This window comes from Simochromis diagramma, unplaced genomic scaffold (assembly GCF_900408965.1).
Source record: "Simochromis diagramma unplaced genomic scaffold, fSimDia1.1 OVJJ01000596.1, whole genome shotgun sequence".
NCBI lineage: Eukaryota > Metazoa > Chordata > Actinopteri > Cichliformes > Cichlidae > Simochromis > Simochromis diagramma.
In genome coordinates, this window is record NW_024387245.1 from 22,689,206 (window position 1) to 22,706,723 (window position 17,518).

Genomic DNA, 17,518 nt, shown 5'->3' on the forward strand with positions numbered 1-17,518 from the left:
ATTAGAAATGCTAAAAATATAAGAGGGAATTAAATGAGCTTGCCTTACTTCTGGAACAGCTCAATTTAGTCTGGACCAATCAATTTATTTATCCACAAACCACAACAATAGTCTTCTCCAAGCACTTTACATAGTAAGAGTACCCAACAATTTCCTCTTGTTTTTAATTTCCTGCCCATTATTTGGAAACGGCGGGCAGAAAAAAGTCTCTTTAAACAAGAAGACGCCTCAGTCAGATTTGGTCCGGGCACAGTCAGCCTCGTCAGAACTTGTGTTAGCTTGCTGACATCTGCATTTTGCCTACAGCACCAGCTGTTAGCATGAGTGCAAACTACTTTGTTTCTGTTAAAACACCAAGGATTTATCAGTGCAACCATTTAATTAGCTGTATTCTTAAGGTGAGCAAAGACAGCATGCTTTGCATATGTAAAAGAGTTTTAAGTGGACATTACTTTTGTATTTTTTACATTTAAATGTTCCCTGTAGATATGTCACAAAGCATTTTCTGCTGGAACTGTAGATGATAATAGCGAGGCATTTTTAGGATCACCAGTAAAATTTGATTTAAACAAATTAAAGTTCGTCCGCAAATTAGTTTTGAAAAGCTTTACTTCTATCATCTTTGCTGTTTGTAAATCTCCCATAGATTCCAATTCAGGATTTTTGGGAGACAAACACACAATATATTCTGAACGGCTGTAATCTAATATAGAAATTCCTAAAGGATTCTTGCAAAGACAACACTTTGATTCATATAAGGTCTACAGGCATGTGTGGATAGAAATAGAAAGGTGGATTGAAATGCTCCTTTTGAGAAAATCTTTTAAGTATTACATTTTAGATTTGGAGCCAAATACTGTGGAGAGTTTTTCTCGTTCTGGCTCATATGCAGTAAAACCATGCTGGATACTTGCCTACAGCTAGTTTTCAATGACTTTAATGGGAATTAGGATAACTTGCGGTTTGTTCACCAATCAAACCTGAGACCAGTTTCCGAGGTCTGACTCAGTGTGAAACCTGCGGTCCTCCTGCTGAGCAGTTCTTCCTGCTGCTGAAAGAAAGACCCACTCAGCGCTTTGTGTTCAGGTATGCTTTACACAGACCGTGTCAGAATGAAAACAATGATTAGAGATGAAGCTAATCCACACCACCAGCGCGCATTACCGCCACACGACAGGGTGTGTGTGTGTCTCACACGTGTGTTTAAAGGCTGATATTCAGATCACTAAGACACAGCTTTTCTTCTAGGCAGCACTCTCGTCAGACCAACAGCCTGTTCTTTTTTGTTTTTTTTTTTAAATCTTGACCTTCATTCTTTCTTGCCAGAAGTTTTCCTCTCCCATATTTCTGGTTCTTGTCTTTCTTCACCAAACTCTCAAAGTGATTCAGATAGTATTTATCAAGCTGAGGTTTTCATAAACTCGTACAATCTCTTTTTCGGTGTGCAGTGCATTTCAGCCTGAGACATTAAAGTTTAAAAGTCATCAAAATGCAGCAACTGTGTGTAAAGTGCCCATAATTATCTCACATTCTGTTTTGGTTTTTTTTTTTTCGTGATCACAAATTCATTTTACCACTTGAAAACTGTTTTTTGACAACTTTTCATGTTAAGATCACAGAGCAATTAGCTGTCAGCAGGCATCGCTCTCCAAACACAACTTGGTGGTGCATTCAAGGAAGCTCTAAACATGTGAGAACTGATAAGCAACAAGGGTGGGAAAAATGGAAGATTATAGTATTTATGATCACTGCTGTCAGAAATCCACTGCTAGTGAATCTGATCCTTACGTTATAAACAATGTTAGTGTTTTAAATGTATTATCCTCTTGTTCCTGTAAGTGATGCACGTTTCACGTTGTAGTATTTAATAAAAGCATATTGGTGCGTGTGTGTGCGTATGTGTGTGAGTCTGCCAATGATTGTGTGTGTGACAACATGTGATTTCCCTCTCAGCCTTGGAGCAAATCAGAGTGCCGCTCTCTGCTGCTGGTTGTTGCAGCCAAATATTTGGGCTCAGGAATGCACCGGGAAACCTTCACATCTGCAGCAGGCACTCTTGTATGTGTGTGCATGTGTGTGTGTGTGTGTGAGACAAAGCGAGGGAGGCTTTTGTAAAAGCCAAATGTCCTCACAAGGACAGAAGGGCAGCAAACATCCCTTGGCCGAGGTCATTTCATTGACAGCGAAGATTTCAAGCACTGAGGCAGTTGTGGAAGAAAAACTGCTATCCTTTCTCTAAAGTACAACAAAGTTCAAATTGAAGGATCAGCAACTAAGTGGAAAACTTGACAAATACCAAGGAGTGTATTCAGCCAGGCTTGTTTGTTGGTCATTGAGGGCTGGCAGTATTGATAGACGCTTTGGCACATCAGTTTATTTCATGACTTCCCCAACTCTACATCTAACAGCTCAAGATCAAGCTAAACTTCCAGATAGCATGATTATGTTAAAATAAACGCATTGTGTAATTATTTATTTATCAAAAAATAAGCCAAAGTAGAGAAGTAGCACGTGAAAAACAAAGTGGACCCCTTGATTCAATAGCCTGCAGAAGCATTCACTTCAACTAGCCATCAATGACCCAGTCATTGATGGCTAGTTGATTCTTTTCTTTTTCAGCGACTCTGCTGTAGATTTGCTGCTGTGCTTGGGATCACTGGCCTGTTGCACCGATGACCTCACATCTGACTCTATTGTACTTTGATATGCAACAATGCCCAGGTCCAGTGGCTGGAAAACAAACCCAAATCTTCAGCCCTCCACCGCCATGCTTGATAGATGGTTTGAGGTATTCCTGCTGATAGACTTTGTATGTGATGCTGTGCATTTTGGTCAAAAAGACCCAATTTGTTCTTATTTGTCAAAAGAACATTTTTTCAGAGTTCTTGTGGTTTGTTCAGATGCATGTTTGCAAACTTAAACTGTGCTGCCATGTTCTTTTTAGAGAAAAGAGGTGTTCCAAACGAATCACACATGTTCAGTCTTTTCCTAAATCTACTCTCACAAACATTAATATTTAAAATACTAACTGAAGCGTGTAGAGTCTGAACTCTTGGCTTTTTTGCAGTTTCTCTGAGCATTTCATGTTCTGCTGGCATGTCTACTGGTGGGAACACTGATAACTGTCTTTAATATTTTCCACTTGTGAAGAATCTTTGTCACTATAGAATCACGGCCTTCAAATTGTTTGGAAATTCTCTCCCCTCTGAGGTCTAGTTCCTCCTTGTATTAGTGCATTTGCCCAACAGCACCTAACTGCTATTTATCCTCTTTATTCCTATTAAAGTTTCTATTATGGCAATAATTAATTATTAATAATTAATGACATGTTTTACAGTTCATATGAGGTTGTATTGACCTCGTTTTAAGACCTGCTAAGGATCAGATTATTATTTTTTACCTTAAAGAACATCGGAACTTCAAGAGCATGTGCTTTCTTTTTGCTAAGACTGTAACTATGGAAATGACAAAATGACATGACATTAGCATAAGATGTGAACCAACCATTATAAGCTAAGACAACATAGACAACATAGATTGAAAGATTTGTAATTGAACATCTGAGACAGAGTAGTATAATTTAAGGGGCTATACAGTAGTAGCTGTTAAGTAGATTATGGGAAATGGGACAAAAGCCAGGGTAACATTAGCAAAACATGTTAAAAACATAGTTATAGCAAGACTATGCTAGCAATTACACTGCTGTTACCACCCTGTGCTCTAAGTCAAAAACAAGCCCCACCCCCGGCCTTTTAGCAGCTGAGTAACCAAATTGGTCAAAAACTCAATTGAAGCTGTTAGAGTGTTACGTTTCCTTTAAATATTTATCATTTAAGTGAGTTTAAATGTGGACTTTTAAACAGAACTGAGCGGTATAAGCTACATTTGTGTAAGCTATGTATATACTGTGCATGCTATTTGTGTGGAAGGTTTAGTTTTATGTCAAACAAAGTCCTTTTTTGGACAAGAGGATCTGCACAAAACAACACATGCATCCATGTACACAGACACTCATACACAGCAAAACACACACACACACACACAAATGGATGCTTTGTAATTCAATTAGTCAGCTTCCCATCTGACACAAAATGGCGGTCGGGGTGCAGCAGTGTGGGACATTTTGGGGCTGAGAGCCAAGCAAATAGCTTATAGACACACACGCACAAAGAACGCACATCCACGTGGACTCTCTTTCTCAACAATTCTTTTTAACTATGCCATTTGATTAATGTATAAGTTGTGCTAAAGCAGTTGTAAAAAGGCAGGAGGCAGACCGACTCGTATTTTAAAGGCATTTCTACAGCTTTTTCAAGTGGAATGAGTCACTGAAGCATCCGCAAAACATAACTGCACACACAGCTGTCTGTCAGTGTGTGTGCGTAAGTGTGTATATGTGTGTGTGTTTAGCAGTTAAACCATGAGGTCATCTCTGGCTGAAGCTGCTCTCTGGATTTCTTCAGAATAAACACTGAAGCTGTGGCTGCAGGAAAACGGCAGCATTCACACCTAAACTCGAGTTCCTGCGTTATGTCCACCAAGTCCATTACTGTTTTAAATCAGAGCTCACCTTAAATCCCCCCACAATATACCCATGAGTCTGAAGCCACTTTCACTCATGGGTTTTAATGGTTACCTGCAAGCACGAATGAAACTGAGAGGCAGCGATTTTTACCAATGATGCAAATACAGCAATTTGTAACAATGTTATAAAAAAAGACTGGACATTTTATGTTATTTTTATACATGTCAAAGCTGCATGCGAGTGCTCTCTCTGTCACCCCTCCTTCTCTGCAGCCTCCTTCTCGTTTCATCTTCTGCCAAGGCCGGGTACAACGCCGCTAATTTGAGCAGCATGCTAACACAGAAACGCGCACACGCAGACACTTCATTTTCAGCACCACTTCACACAAGAGGAGGTGAGGTCACTGTGTGCTTTTCAATTATTTTTTTTTTTATTTTTGTAACAAAGTGGATTCACAGAAACAAGTGCAACCAGTTTGACCAAAAGACAAGAGAGTAAACACAACTTACTAATTTTCTGCAGGCTCGCAAATATATCTCATAAATCTGCCTTTATTTTATTAAATAAGAAAAACATTTATTCTTTCATACTATTAATGTTTCTGTTCTGCTGTTCCAAAATATAGAACAAATTGGGCTTTCTAATTATTACTCTCTCTCTCTCTGAAATGCAGATCACTACAGCAGCACAGGGTAAGTCTGTCCGCATACTTTGGGCAATTGAACTGTTGCCCTTTTAAAATAACTTTTTCCTTATTACAAAAAACAAAAATACAATTTTTGATCACACTTTTCAAACCCTGCGTATCTAAAACCACACAGCTGCCTTCACACGATGCAGGAAACAGACAACACAGCAGTTCACTGGTAGGCAGCCTCTCTGTAGCATCTGGGGTTGTCTGAAGGGGGCAGTATGGCTCACTAAAAAGTTTCCCTGTACCCCCCTTCAACCACCCTCCAACCACCACCACTATTTCTCTCCACTCCCCCCACTCTTCATCCCTCCTCCACCCGCGGCCCACCGGGGACCGCCGGCTCTCCTACTGTGCCTTCTGCAAGACCTGGCTTAATTTAATTAACGCTGTCGACTTTAAACAAAACCACATCTGAGCCGAGGAGAGAGAGAGAGTGAGTGAGAGAGAGAGAGAGAAGAAATAGCCAGAGATGGGAGCAGATCGCCCTGGTCAGATCACCGAAGAGGATTTAATCTCAGGGTTTGAAAATATTTACCCTACAAGGAGTTGTGTTTTTGTTTTTTTAAATAAGCCACATAAAATGTTGACACCCCAGGAGTCCTTCTTTAAAAGCCTAAAATCAAAGGAAGTGAAGGTCTGTCTTTAAAGGCTTCTGCTGGTAGGGAGCTGAAGATGAGACTCTTCACACTCTGGATCCTTTAAATTAGAAATTAAAATACTGAATGATGAGCTTCAGGTAAAAATGCAATTTTATGGCTGTTTGGTATTCTTAAAAGTCAAATCTGTTGCCTTGTTTTTTTTTTGTACAAATACACTTTAAGTGCTTTAAGTGTCATTTAGATTTGGTGACAAATGAGTTACAGATTAAAAATAATCACATATTAACTTTTGCTAAAAGAAGTGAAACCTGTTGTTAAGATATTTTACTGTAAAGTAGGAAACCGCCAAGATAATATAATAATAACATACTCTGAGGAATAAATGATTTTTACTACATCATGATGGATAAAATGTAACAATTTCAACATTACTGAATTATTAGTTTTTCCGACTACAAACACTTTTTTACTTTTGAGAAACCATCATTTATAGTATTGAAAATTAAATAATGTATTGTGCTTTGATTTAAGATTTGCTATATTTATTGTCTCAATTTTAAAGAAAAAAAATCCACAATCCAAAGCTATAAATAAACAGATGCCATTTTTCCAGAATGTGAAAATGTAAAATAATATTCACATTTAAACCCTGAAAACAAGAAGTCACACAGGATGAATCTGTAAAACATGGCTGCTCCTACAGTGGTGAGGTAACTGTGTGTGAGAGAGTGGATGTTTGTGTGTTTGTGTGTGTGTGTTATTATTCCCCCTTCAAAAAAAAAGAAGGAAAAAAGCTACAAATGGACTAAATAATGAAGATTCAACAAGCACATACAATTTATTTCCACTCCCTTTAACAGCTTCATCTTCACGGCTTCATTAGAGTTGATTTTGGGGATAATCTTTATAACTATGACTGTGTTTTATTATTAATTCAGTCAACATTAGCAAAGCTCCGAGGACGAGCTGGAGACTTTATCAGCTTGAACGACAAATTAACAAAAACAATGATATCTAAAGCAGGGGAAAAAAAGCAGAGAGAGCTGATATACTCCTAACACCAAACAAAGAAAAACAACAGCGAGACGGCACTCTGCAACCTGCTAATGTTAGCAACTGATGCCTAATTTCCTTTTGATTACAAAGACGTCCCACGCTCTCCTCTCAAGTGACGTTTAATTGTTTCTCAAAGTAAATCATCAACTCAGCAAACAAAATTTGACAAACAACAATAACAAACTTGTGGCGCAGGGAGACAAAAAAAAGAAAAAAGAATTCATTAAAAGAAAGAGGCCCATCGCCCGCAGTGGAGAGATGAGAGAAAACAGTCAAGACTTTTTGCTTAAATGAAGTGCACTCACACGCTGGAGCATATGGGAGGGCAGCAACACGACAACAGGGAAAAACAAGTCAAATTAAACAATGTACAGATACAGAGAGTATCGACGTTCCTTAAACATAGAGAAAATCTCACCATAACAGCCAATGAATTAAGGAAAGATGGCAAAAAAGGCAATAAAGCATCTTGATCTAATGGAAGTTGTCAAATATCACTGAAACCAAGCTGAAAGATGCTAAACTTACACAAAATGTTCCAGAAAGCATTAGTCCATTTACATAAATACATTGTGTCTCAAAACATCAAAAAAGTTTAATTTGAGACTAAAACACTGTTATTGCTTCTAAAGTCATCAAATTAAGTGTACAAGTCACCAAATACGGAAGTGTTTTATATGCAAAAAAGAAATAATCACTGTATGGCCTAGAAATCTGCTGCTACTGCCCCTAGTGGCCACTTATCAATTTATGTCGCTTTAAAACAACTAAACTGCACAAAGACAGTAAGGCCATGAGAAAACACTGAACAATATGACTCAATATTAAAACTCAAGTATCCTCCCAAATATATTTCTGATTCTGTCATCTTGTCACTTCATATAAACTTGTCCCCCCCCCCCCCCCCCCCAAATGGCCCATAAAACAATTAAAAATCATACAGAAATGATCTAAGTTAATTAAAGTCAGTTGTTGAGCGTTCATCTACTTCTAACAGTAGAGCAGAAAATGAGAATAAAACACATATCCTTGGCTCAAACACTGTCTGGACCACCATCCACTATAGAGAGTACAGTCTAGGTGTTGCTAATTAATAATTATGTATCAGTTATTAATACCCAACACAAATAACCTTCAAATAATATACACAGTTTGCAAACGTCCCTCAGCTTAGTTGTTTCTTTTTGCCTGATTCTTGATTAAAGTGATGAGGACCTTGATAGGTAAGGACATTTTGTGGGGTCTTCACTTTTTCCAAGAAGGTCACTATTAAGGTTACTATTGACTATATTGATTATATATTGATGTAATCTCCTCCTCATCCTGTAATCTCCTTTCTAAAGCTAAGCGATTCCTTGGTAGTGAGTCCATATTTGTCACAAAAATGTGAACTACTATGTTTGTTCCCAGCAGTGCAACTTGGTTGCTCAGTAAAGAAACACAAATTTGGAATTTATTATCATAAAGGCTTTAACTTTGCAAGATAGACACTTCTTTCCCGCACTGAAGTCAGAGCACTGGGGCAACTCTTCATTGCCAACAAGGACCGGGGGAAACATTAAAACCTCCAACAGCTCTCTCAATGTACATATATTATCCCATTTTATTTTAAGACAAATATGAAAAACAAACAAACAAAACAATCAAACAAACAAAGAAAAATGGCCTTTTCTTTTAGGGAACTATAGGGAGCGACTCTGTCAACACGAGACTCGGGATGTTTGGATGGAGAAATGTTTCCACGCTGTTTACTCAAAGCCATTTTGCTCACAAAGAGAACTTTTGTTTTTGGCCTTTCTGTGTCTCCATAGAATTAGACACACACACACACACCCTGTGTTTCTCCCTCTCACACACACATGCACACACACTAACATTACAGGCATTCCTCTGTGAAGTCGTGTTTGTAGTCAGAGCAGGTGCAGGCTGGGCAAAAAGCGTGTGCGTGCGTGTGTGTTTGTGTGCGCATGTGTTTGTTATTTCATGTCTACGGTTTCTGACACAGGGCGTCATCATTTAGACAACCAGAACATTGTATGTATGTATATTCATTCTTCTCCTTTATAAAAATATTTCTATAAAATCCACAAGCTATTGTTTTTTCTGTCAGACGCTGGTGCAGCTCCACGGAGAGTCCTTGTGATGTTTGTTCACTGTGGTTGTTCAGTACACGTGTATAAATATAATATATAATAACAATAACAATAGTATAAAAAAAATCACCAATCACACTCCCACAGTATTTATTAAAGGAAGATGCATTTTACATTGATAATAATAAGCTGACCTTTGACCTTACAATTTTTTTTAAAATGTTGTGTTAAAAACATACATAGTAACTACAAGAAATAAATTTAAAAAAGAATTAAAACATAAAATTTTTAGTATATGTTAAAACATGTATGTGATGCATACACCTTTTATATTTTAACCAGTAACATTTAGTCAGTCATACTGTATAATCTACACTAATTGTACACAAAAATATTCACCAGCATCAGTAATGTTTGCTAAATTATACAATTATGTTTGGCTCAGTGTCTCTGCTGTCAAAAATGCTTTTACGTCTACCCTACAGTAAATATTTTAAGGCTTCTGGTGAAGACACAGATCAGAAAGTAAAGGGTTTTAACCCCTAAATATGACAGCCAACCACTAAACAAACATAACAATTTCACACCTTACATTAAGTCGTAAATATAGAATCATTTGTAGTGATTAATTTATGGACATAATCAATGATTTAGAAGAAAGAAATTCAAATTCAGGATTTTATCCTTTAACATTTAAGCGTTTGCTCCTTTAAACTGAAGGATTTCAATAAGTTTAACTGATGTTTAACTTACACAAGAGCATCCTGCAGAATCAACACATACAGTTGCTGTAGATGACTGAAAAGTGACCCAAATTATTTGAAAAGGAAAAACAAAAAGCAAGAACTCGATTGACAAAAAAGAAATCCTTATCAAATCATTTCAGAGTTCAATTTACTGCATTAAAAAGAAGGCGGCAGGCAGCTCGCTTGGCTGCTGGAGGCAGGAATGAAAAGACGCCTCAGCCTCCTTGCCGTTGCTGTTGGCAGCAGTGTTGGAGGCCGGACCATTCGGGAAAAAAAAGACAGGGAAAAAAAAAGAGGAGCAGGAAGGATTTCTGAACAGACACCCAAATGCTCAGCTCTAAAAATCAAATGGGAAACTTGCAGGAAAATTCTTTGTAGGGCTGATCCGAGGTTAAAAATAAGCAGCTGACAGGCTTTATAGGTTCAATCCCTACAGCAAGGCACCAACTATCAATTTCATATGGAATGTTTTGTAAGAAACAAGAAACAGTCTGGTAAGAAAAAACAGATCTGCATCCCCTCCTGGATTCATGCAAAAAAGAAAAGAAAAGAAAAAAAGGGGGCTCAACACATATTGCTTTATTTACTTAAGAAAAATCACAACTGCATGCAAGCCAGCTGTTTATTCTGGCAGTACGGGGTATTACCATGTTATGGTAATTCAGGGATGCCGTCATTGCTCATATGAGTGACACTACACACGTGGACAGCGTTTATTTTCTTAAAAAAAGGTCCGAAGTGTTTTGGTATATACTCAGCCTCAACATGAACATAGATACATAGACTAGAGGAGAGCATCTATGTTGCAGGGATGCACAATTTATATAAAAGCTGTGTAAGTTTTATATTTTTTTTGGGGGGGGGGGGGGATTATTATAATGAAATACCCATATAACAGTTAGCTGTTACCTGCAGCTGAGACCTGTTTTTATTTTATTTTTTATCTCATACTTATTAACATTTTGATGAATGCGCTCAATAAAAAGTCACGCGGTATTAGCCACTAGCTGTTCCTCTTTGTTCGCACTCTAATTCTGTTTAGGCCACGATAGCTGGGTACACAACACAAAGATCAGACGATGTCGATGCTTTCAGTGTCACTAAAACACTAAAACACACACTTTAACATGGTGTTAAAGTGTGTGTTTTAGTGTTTTTCTCAGAAATACAAAGTTTAAATCTCTTCCCTCCCTCTCTAAAATGTCTAAAGTACATCTCAAACCCAAACAGAAGCGATTATGAAAATGAACACCTGTCAGCAATGCTTTTTCAGAATAAAAGCCAGAGCTTCAGACGAGGCCGGGTGCTGAAGCTGACTCATGGCACGACAGAACCTGGGCCTTGTGCAATTCAAAGACACCTAAAATACAAACCGAATGGATTTAAGCCCTACAAAGCTCTCGATTCACTTTCTGCTCATAGCCAATGCTCGTGCCAAAAAGCTGGTGGAAAGTGCCTTGGAATTTATTTTCCAGCAGGGGAACCAACCTCTCCATTTCACAGGCACTAGGTCCTCTCCTTGTTCATTTTCTCTACACGTGAACGGGAGGAGAAGGCAGGATTAGTCACATCACAGAGGTGGCAACAGAGACACAACGGAGAGAGGAGACAGCTCAGACATGAAGGCGAAGTAAGTGCAGAGAGATCCAAAACCTGGATCACCTGGCTGTTGACACTAGACTTTTACAGCTGAACAACTCAGTCAGACATGAGTGTGAGGTTTTTATCCAGCGCACAAGTCATGGGAAGGTTAGAGACCAAAACTCCTGAGCAAGCTGGCCAATAGACAATCCGCTACAAGTACAAAACAGAAAACTCAAGATGCTGTGTGGTACAAATGAAGCTGAGCTGAGACTGAAAGGTTTACATGACATGAAATTGTGGAAAAAGTGTCAAAAATAATCCCAACAAGCCAACCCTGTCCTGTTTACATTTAAGCTACTGATCTGCACCAGCAAACATGCCTTGAGAGGAACACAGTGTCACAAATGCTAAGGTAAACACATGAACTACGTCTAAGTCAATTACGAGTTCGGAGTCAATTATTACTGATTCAGTTGTGATGACTGAACGTGCAAACCCGTTCCATCACGACATTAAAGATGAACGTAGCATCAAAGTGAAATCAATACCAACCTGCTGGCTAAAACCTGCATACAGTCTGTGTGTATGTAGAAAAACACTTTCCTGACAACTTTATAGGCCGAATGTGTCACTTAAAGGGATGCTAAATACAACATGAAGCCTATTTTGGAAACTATTTTGGAAAATGATGATATATCAAGGTGGTGTCTCTGGGATTCACAATGAGATGTGCCCCATTTTCATGGCATCTGATTTTAAAAAGGTAACATGACAACAGCAAAAGTCCCTCAGTCTGAGGTTTCATGGTGGGACTTCACCAACAATCGGGTGATGGCTACGCCGATCTTTCAGGAACAGCCTACAGTAAAGTTGGTATGGGTAGAAATTTTAATCTTTAGTTTTTAGATCTAGTTGCCTGTATGACTGACACCACTGATCAACAGCATTAAGTTTTACTACCAAAGTAATATTTGGTAAATAAACAGGAAGTTTAAATGAGCTTAATTAAAGTGCTCCATGATTAATCAAGATTTTGCTGTCCCATAGTTTGACCATTTCAGGGCAAATCTCACTGCGTATAAACAGTACAAGCTGCACTCCATGTTTTCGTGCAGGACTGTGGTGTGGCGAGAATTTTCCAGATCATTTACAATCAGAAACTCCAGTTTTAACTCGTCCGACTTTTTGTTTTTGCATTTTCAGATTTATTTCCACAGGGTACATATTCACACAGTGCTTTTATTTTGAAAATATTTTATAAATGAAAGCTGCCTTTCAATACCAGAATTTTCAAATAGTGCACCAGCAGAATTCCTAAAAATCCTAAAGTGTCAGAGATTGTGCAACTGGTGCAAACAATCACATTTACAGGGATTTGCAGGGATGTGTCATCAGTCAGACGATGTATACTCAAAATCTGTCGGTCTTGATGTGAGGTTTGTCCAATTCTTGTTTTGTCTAGTCTTGTGGTAAAGCTCTATCAAGATATGAAAGGAGACGATGGCTGCTGCCAATGTTCTTCATTGTCTTTACCGCAATATCTATAGCACTTGTTTAAGATTAGGAAGACACAGTGAGCATTCACTTCAAATCAACATCTTTCACTCAAGAGTGGCATGCAGGACTCAGTCCCCAATCTGTGTACGCAAACTATACACATAAACGCTTTCCAACAAACCCTCCAGGCAACTTTTTTAGAAGAAGAAGAAGAAGAAGAAAGAAGAAGAAGGAGAAAAAGAAGAAGAAGAAGCACTGAACAAACAAGGTCTAAGTTGAAACAGATGGAGTGGTTTAAAGTTTTCACTGTTGCAGGGTTTACTGTCTTTAGTTCTGGTATAGAAGAACAATGGCTCCCACTGTAACAATGTTTTACACCATAAATGTTACAGTGATATCAAGATGAAAAAGAAAAAAATCCTGTTGCGGAGTTGAAGAAATGTAAAAGTAACTGAATATTACAAAAAAAGTTTTTGTAATATTTTGGGATGTAACTGGATGGTAAATTCCTGCTCGGCAGTGGCAACTGTTTGCCGTCACGTTTTTATTCACATACACCCAAGATGATCAGGGTTAACCTGTTAAACAGACTGCACACTTCTTCCTCTCCGCTTTTCCTTTTTTCCCCTCCTTCTTCCCTTCCTCTTCCTCCCTCCCTCTCCCGGCTGGTGCAAGCTGATGTAGACACAGAGAGGCGGAGGAGAGAGGCAGGAAGCGGGGACAAAGCAGGCCAAGGCCACAGAAAGGCGGACTCCCGCCGAGCCAAAGAAGCGTCTGACATGCCGTACATTCAGCCGTCGTTAACTGGCCATTAATGAGGTCACCGTCGAGGAAAAAAAAACTCTCGACATGTATAACACCTCATAGTAAGAGATAGAAATAAATCTAATGAGCTCCAGATCCGTGAAAGAGCTATAACATGTCAGTTTGAAATGCTGAATTTATAAGACAAAGAAAAAGAAAATTACTGAAGTAAGACTGAAGACAAAAATACACAAGAGTGCAAAAAAGGTGAACAAAGAAAACACAAACTAAATAATAGAAGCTCTTATTCTTAAGGTGAGGAAGACTCCAGGAACACGAAGGCAAACAGCTGCTTTGTTCCTGAGTCAAACAGCATCCCTGCGTCAGGCCTCAGAACAGCAGCCGGGGTCGATTCAGCTTTGGAGGAACCAATAATCACCAAAAATGGATCTTTTTTCTCTGTAAGTTTGATCATATTTACTGTTGGAGTTTTCCCAGTGTGCATTTAGTCTGCTTTAGCCAAAGAACAATAACTATTCACAGGCTCTCAGATATCTCTGGCAGTGCAAACAGCTCAAACATTCAAAAAACAGCAAATCCTTGAAACTTTCCACCATCAAACTGATTGAAGGTTGATTTTTTTCTCAGCTGATGGACGAGTGTTCCTGCTCGTTCTTCCTCTAACTAACTAATGAATATTTTGGGGAAACCAGTACAAAGTTAAGTCTACAAAAACAGCTCGTTTGTTTGCTAAAATCTGCGTTCAGCTTCCATTTCCTAATGCAGGAGAACAGAGTCTTTGCTTCCTTTATACGATTATTTGTCTGAATTGAAACTCTTCTTCTTTAGATTTGTAAAAAGACAAAAACAAAACAAAAAACACCACATGTACGACAAAAAGCCGACAGCTGTTTGTGTCCAGCTCGGCTCTGACAGCATCTTCCTTTCCACAGATTTCCAAAGCCAGCTGATGTGCTAGTTTTTCGTTTTCAACAAGTTTTGAGTTTCTCTTAGGTTTTCTGTCCTTTTATACCTGCTGAAAAACTCCATCCATTTAAACCAATACAAATACAACTGAGCAAATCAATTCAAATTAAAGAATAAAACAGATTCCTTACATATACAGTTTTTATGTGTTCATAGTCATGAAAAACAAAAAAACACCTTTTCGGGCATCATCTCGTGTTTTTTATCTTGTAAGTTTTCTAAAAACCAGACATTAAATCGCTAAAAATAACTATTTATGAATAGAAACAAAAAAAACCAACGTGACAACAAAAAAGCCAACAGCTGTTTGTGTCCAGCTCAGCTCCAAACAGCATCATAATCATCCACATGTACACAGATTCACAAAGCCACGCAACGCTTGCTTTACCCTTTACTGACACAAAACCAGCTCGCGGATTACAACAGAATGAGCAGCCTCTTCATGGCACTCGAGCAGAGACAACAGCTCAGAAATAATATCTGAAATATCACAAAAAAAAGAGCATGTTATCACTTACCGAGGACGGCAAGCCAGGAGGGACCTTCCGCACTTTTTTTGTGTGAATGTCTAAAAGAGGGGGAAAAAACAATAAAACAATAGATGAGGGTTTACCAGGCAAAGTGGCTTTTATTGGTCTTTTAAAAGACGCTTTTTATTTTTCCTGGGTCGTTTGAATTTAATCGATGAGCTGGAGAGGAACGAGCGAGGCTGATATATTTACAAAGGAGGCTTTCACTGCAAACAAGTACGACACAATAAGATGCACGAAACACAACGACTGGATACGAAAAGAGACAGGGTCAATGATTTCCCCTTTGGTTTTATAAAAACAGGGCGTGCGGCTTTTGACATGTTTATATTATTTTTCAGGGTTTCTCTCAAGGGGAGCGACGAAGCAGTCTATTAACTTGGAAGGTGAGACTTTGATGGAAAAATGAAAGAGCGTCATCCTTAGAAATTGGCCTCGAGACTCGTGTGCATGTGCATGTGTGTGTGTTTGTGTCTTCTCAAGGCTAACGCTACCAAGGCTACCTCCACAGCCGCTATTGTCCTGCTTTTCAAAAGGCTTCCCAGAATTTTCCTCTCCTAAACACCTCTTTGAAAATGCACACACACACAGAAAAGACAGGACAGTCACATATTTGTCAGTCTTCTAGAGTGTCCAGCTTAAAATAGTTCACTAGTGTCAACGCAAATGAAGGCAGGCGATTATTGACATCCTGCTTTCTTGTTGCTGTTTTAGTCTAAGCTTTAGTTCAAAGCCTATAGGAGAAAATCTCAAAATTAATAGTCACGGTTGATTTTATTGTTACATTTCAGAAGGTTGTATGTTTATGGTTTTAAGAGAATTTCAGAGCAAGGTAAAACGATTCGAAACAATTAACAAATGACTAAAAAGTAACATCAATAGCATCCAGTGTTTCAGGAACACAGTGGAGTTGCACATCAGGTTTTTGCTACCAGCAAAATGCAAGCTGATGATAAAAGTTTTTTAAAAAGGCGTTTTATTTCTTGTGGGAGCCACAAATTGCCACAAGTTGTTTATTAAAAATGACAACAGCACAAAAAAGCCTTAGTCATACTTATTTTTAGCCTCTTTGGACAGATGGCTATCCCAACACAATGTAACACAACCTCAACCTAACAACACACCTAAATGATGACTCATTAAATCAATGCAAAACATTTCCAGCTACCCAGCTGACTTTTGTAGGACACGGTAAAACCAAAAAGAAAGAAACGTTTCTGTTTGTAAATTTGGAAACCTTAATTTCTTTTTAATCTCATATATGAAATATTGATTGGTCATCAATAAAACCATCAACAGTTCTGGTTTCTAATTGGCTGACAGGTGGCTGCTGAAATCAAATAAGAACAAATGTCAAATAAAGCTCTTCTCTGCCACTTATGGTGACTTTTAAACTGCTTCAGCTTCTACAAGCAGGTACCTGAGCGGTAACACTACCTGCACACTGCGGGACCCATGTGGAGCCACTTTATGTACCGACAGGGCAGATGGAGATTTCCAATGAGTGTGTACTTGTCATTTGCTAGTTTATTAGATCCACCTAATCTACAATCTATGTGATAATAAAGACATATTTGTGTGGCTATAAAAATAACTGCAGGATTAGATGTATTATCTTCATTTATTCATTTATTATTTATTTGTAAGTTAACATGTCTAGTAGTTTCCTTGTTCGTGCTCTTTAGCTCCTCTTTTAATTGTCGCGAAGGAGAAAGGAGCTACTGGGACAATGTGAGTGTCTATAGCAAATATATTGTGTGTCTTTGTGTGCGGTTTCTCACCCATGGTGTCCATGTGCAGCGTTCTCCTCCGCGGGTTGGAGCTGTAGTGCTGGTAGTACTGACCGGCTGGCTTAGTGGGTGACGCCGCACCGGGACTCCCCAAGCCCAACTCACCACCACCCAGTATGGACTGGTCGAGAGACATCAAGACACAGAGAAAGAGAGAGAGAGTTAATCAAACTCATCATCGAGTGGAATCATGTGATCATGTGGACCCGTGAATTGAGACGAAAACGATGGTTATCAAGGCTCCAATGGCGAGACACAGCTAGTCACAAATTCAAATACTGCCTGACAAAAAATATGTAGATACACATCTTCACAAACAGATTTATTTGATGTATCTCGGTGTTCATTTTTAGATCCAAATAATACAAAATCAGAGGGATTTAAGTGAAGTTCAGGCTGTTTGAACTGTTCTAAACATCTCAACTTCATTGTCTTGACAAAAATATTAGGAAAAAAATAGTAACAACTGAATGTTTTTATTTTTTTGTAGTGTAGAGGAACAAGAAAACAGAACCTGGAAGCTATCAGAAGTGTCAGCGGATCAAAGAGTTAAGTGTCACTTGCTGTACTGACCACTGAAATATGAACACCGCTTGAAACAAAAGGTTTTGATCACTTTACACCAGCCAGTGAAGTTCATGTTAGACTGTTGAGAATTTACTGTAGTATCGTT

General features: G+C 38.5%; 1 protein-coding gene across 8 annotated transcripts in view; it reads right to left on the reverse strand.

The window, feature by feature from the left end:
- LOC120747519 (transcription factor 4-like) overlaps positions 1 to 17,518 on the reverse strand; it is a 241,178-nt gene that overhangs the window by 90,012 nt on the left and 133,648 nt on the right. For all 8 annotated transcript variants that reach the window (XM_040053458.1, XM_040053457.1, XM_040053455.1 and 5 more), the window contains 2 exons: positions 16,837 to 16,966; positions 15,044 to 15,093 (listed from right to left, as the gene is read on the reverse strand). In XM_040053458.1, coding sequence (XP_039909392.1) covers positions 15,044 to 15,093; positions 16,837 to 16,966 — 180 coding nt within the window. The remainder of the gene's footprint in view (positions 1 to 15,043; positions 15,094 to 16,836; positions 16,967 to 17,518) is intronic.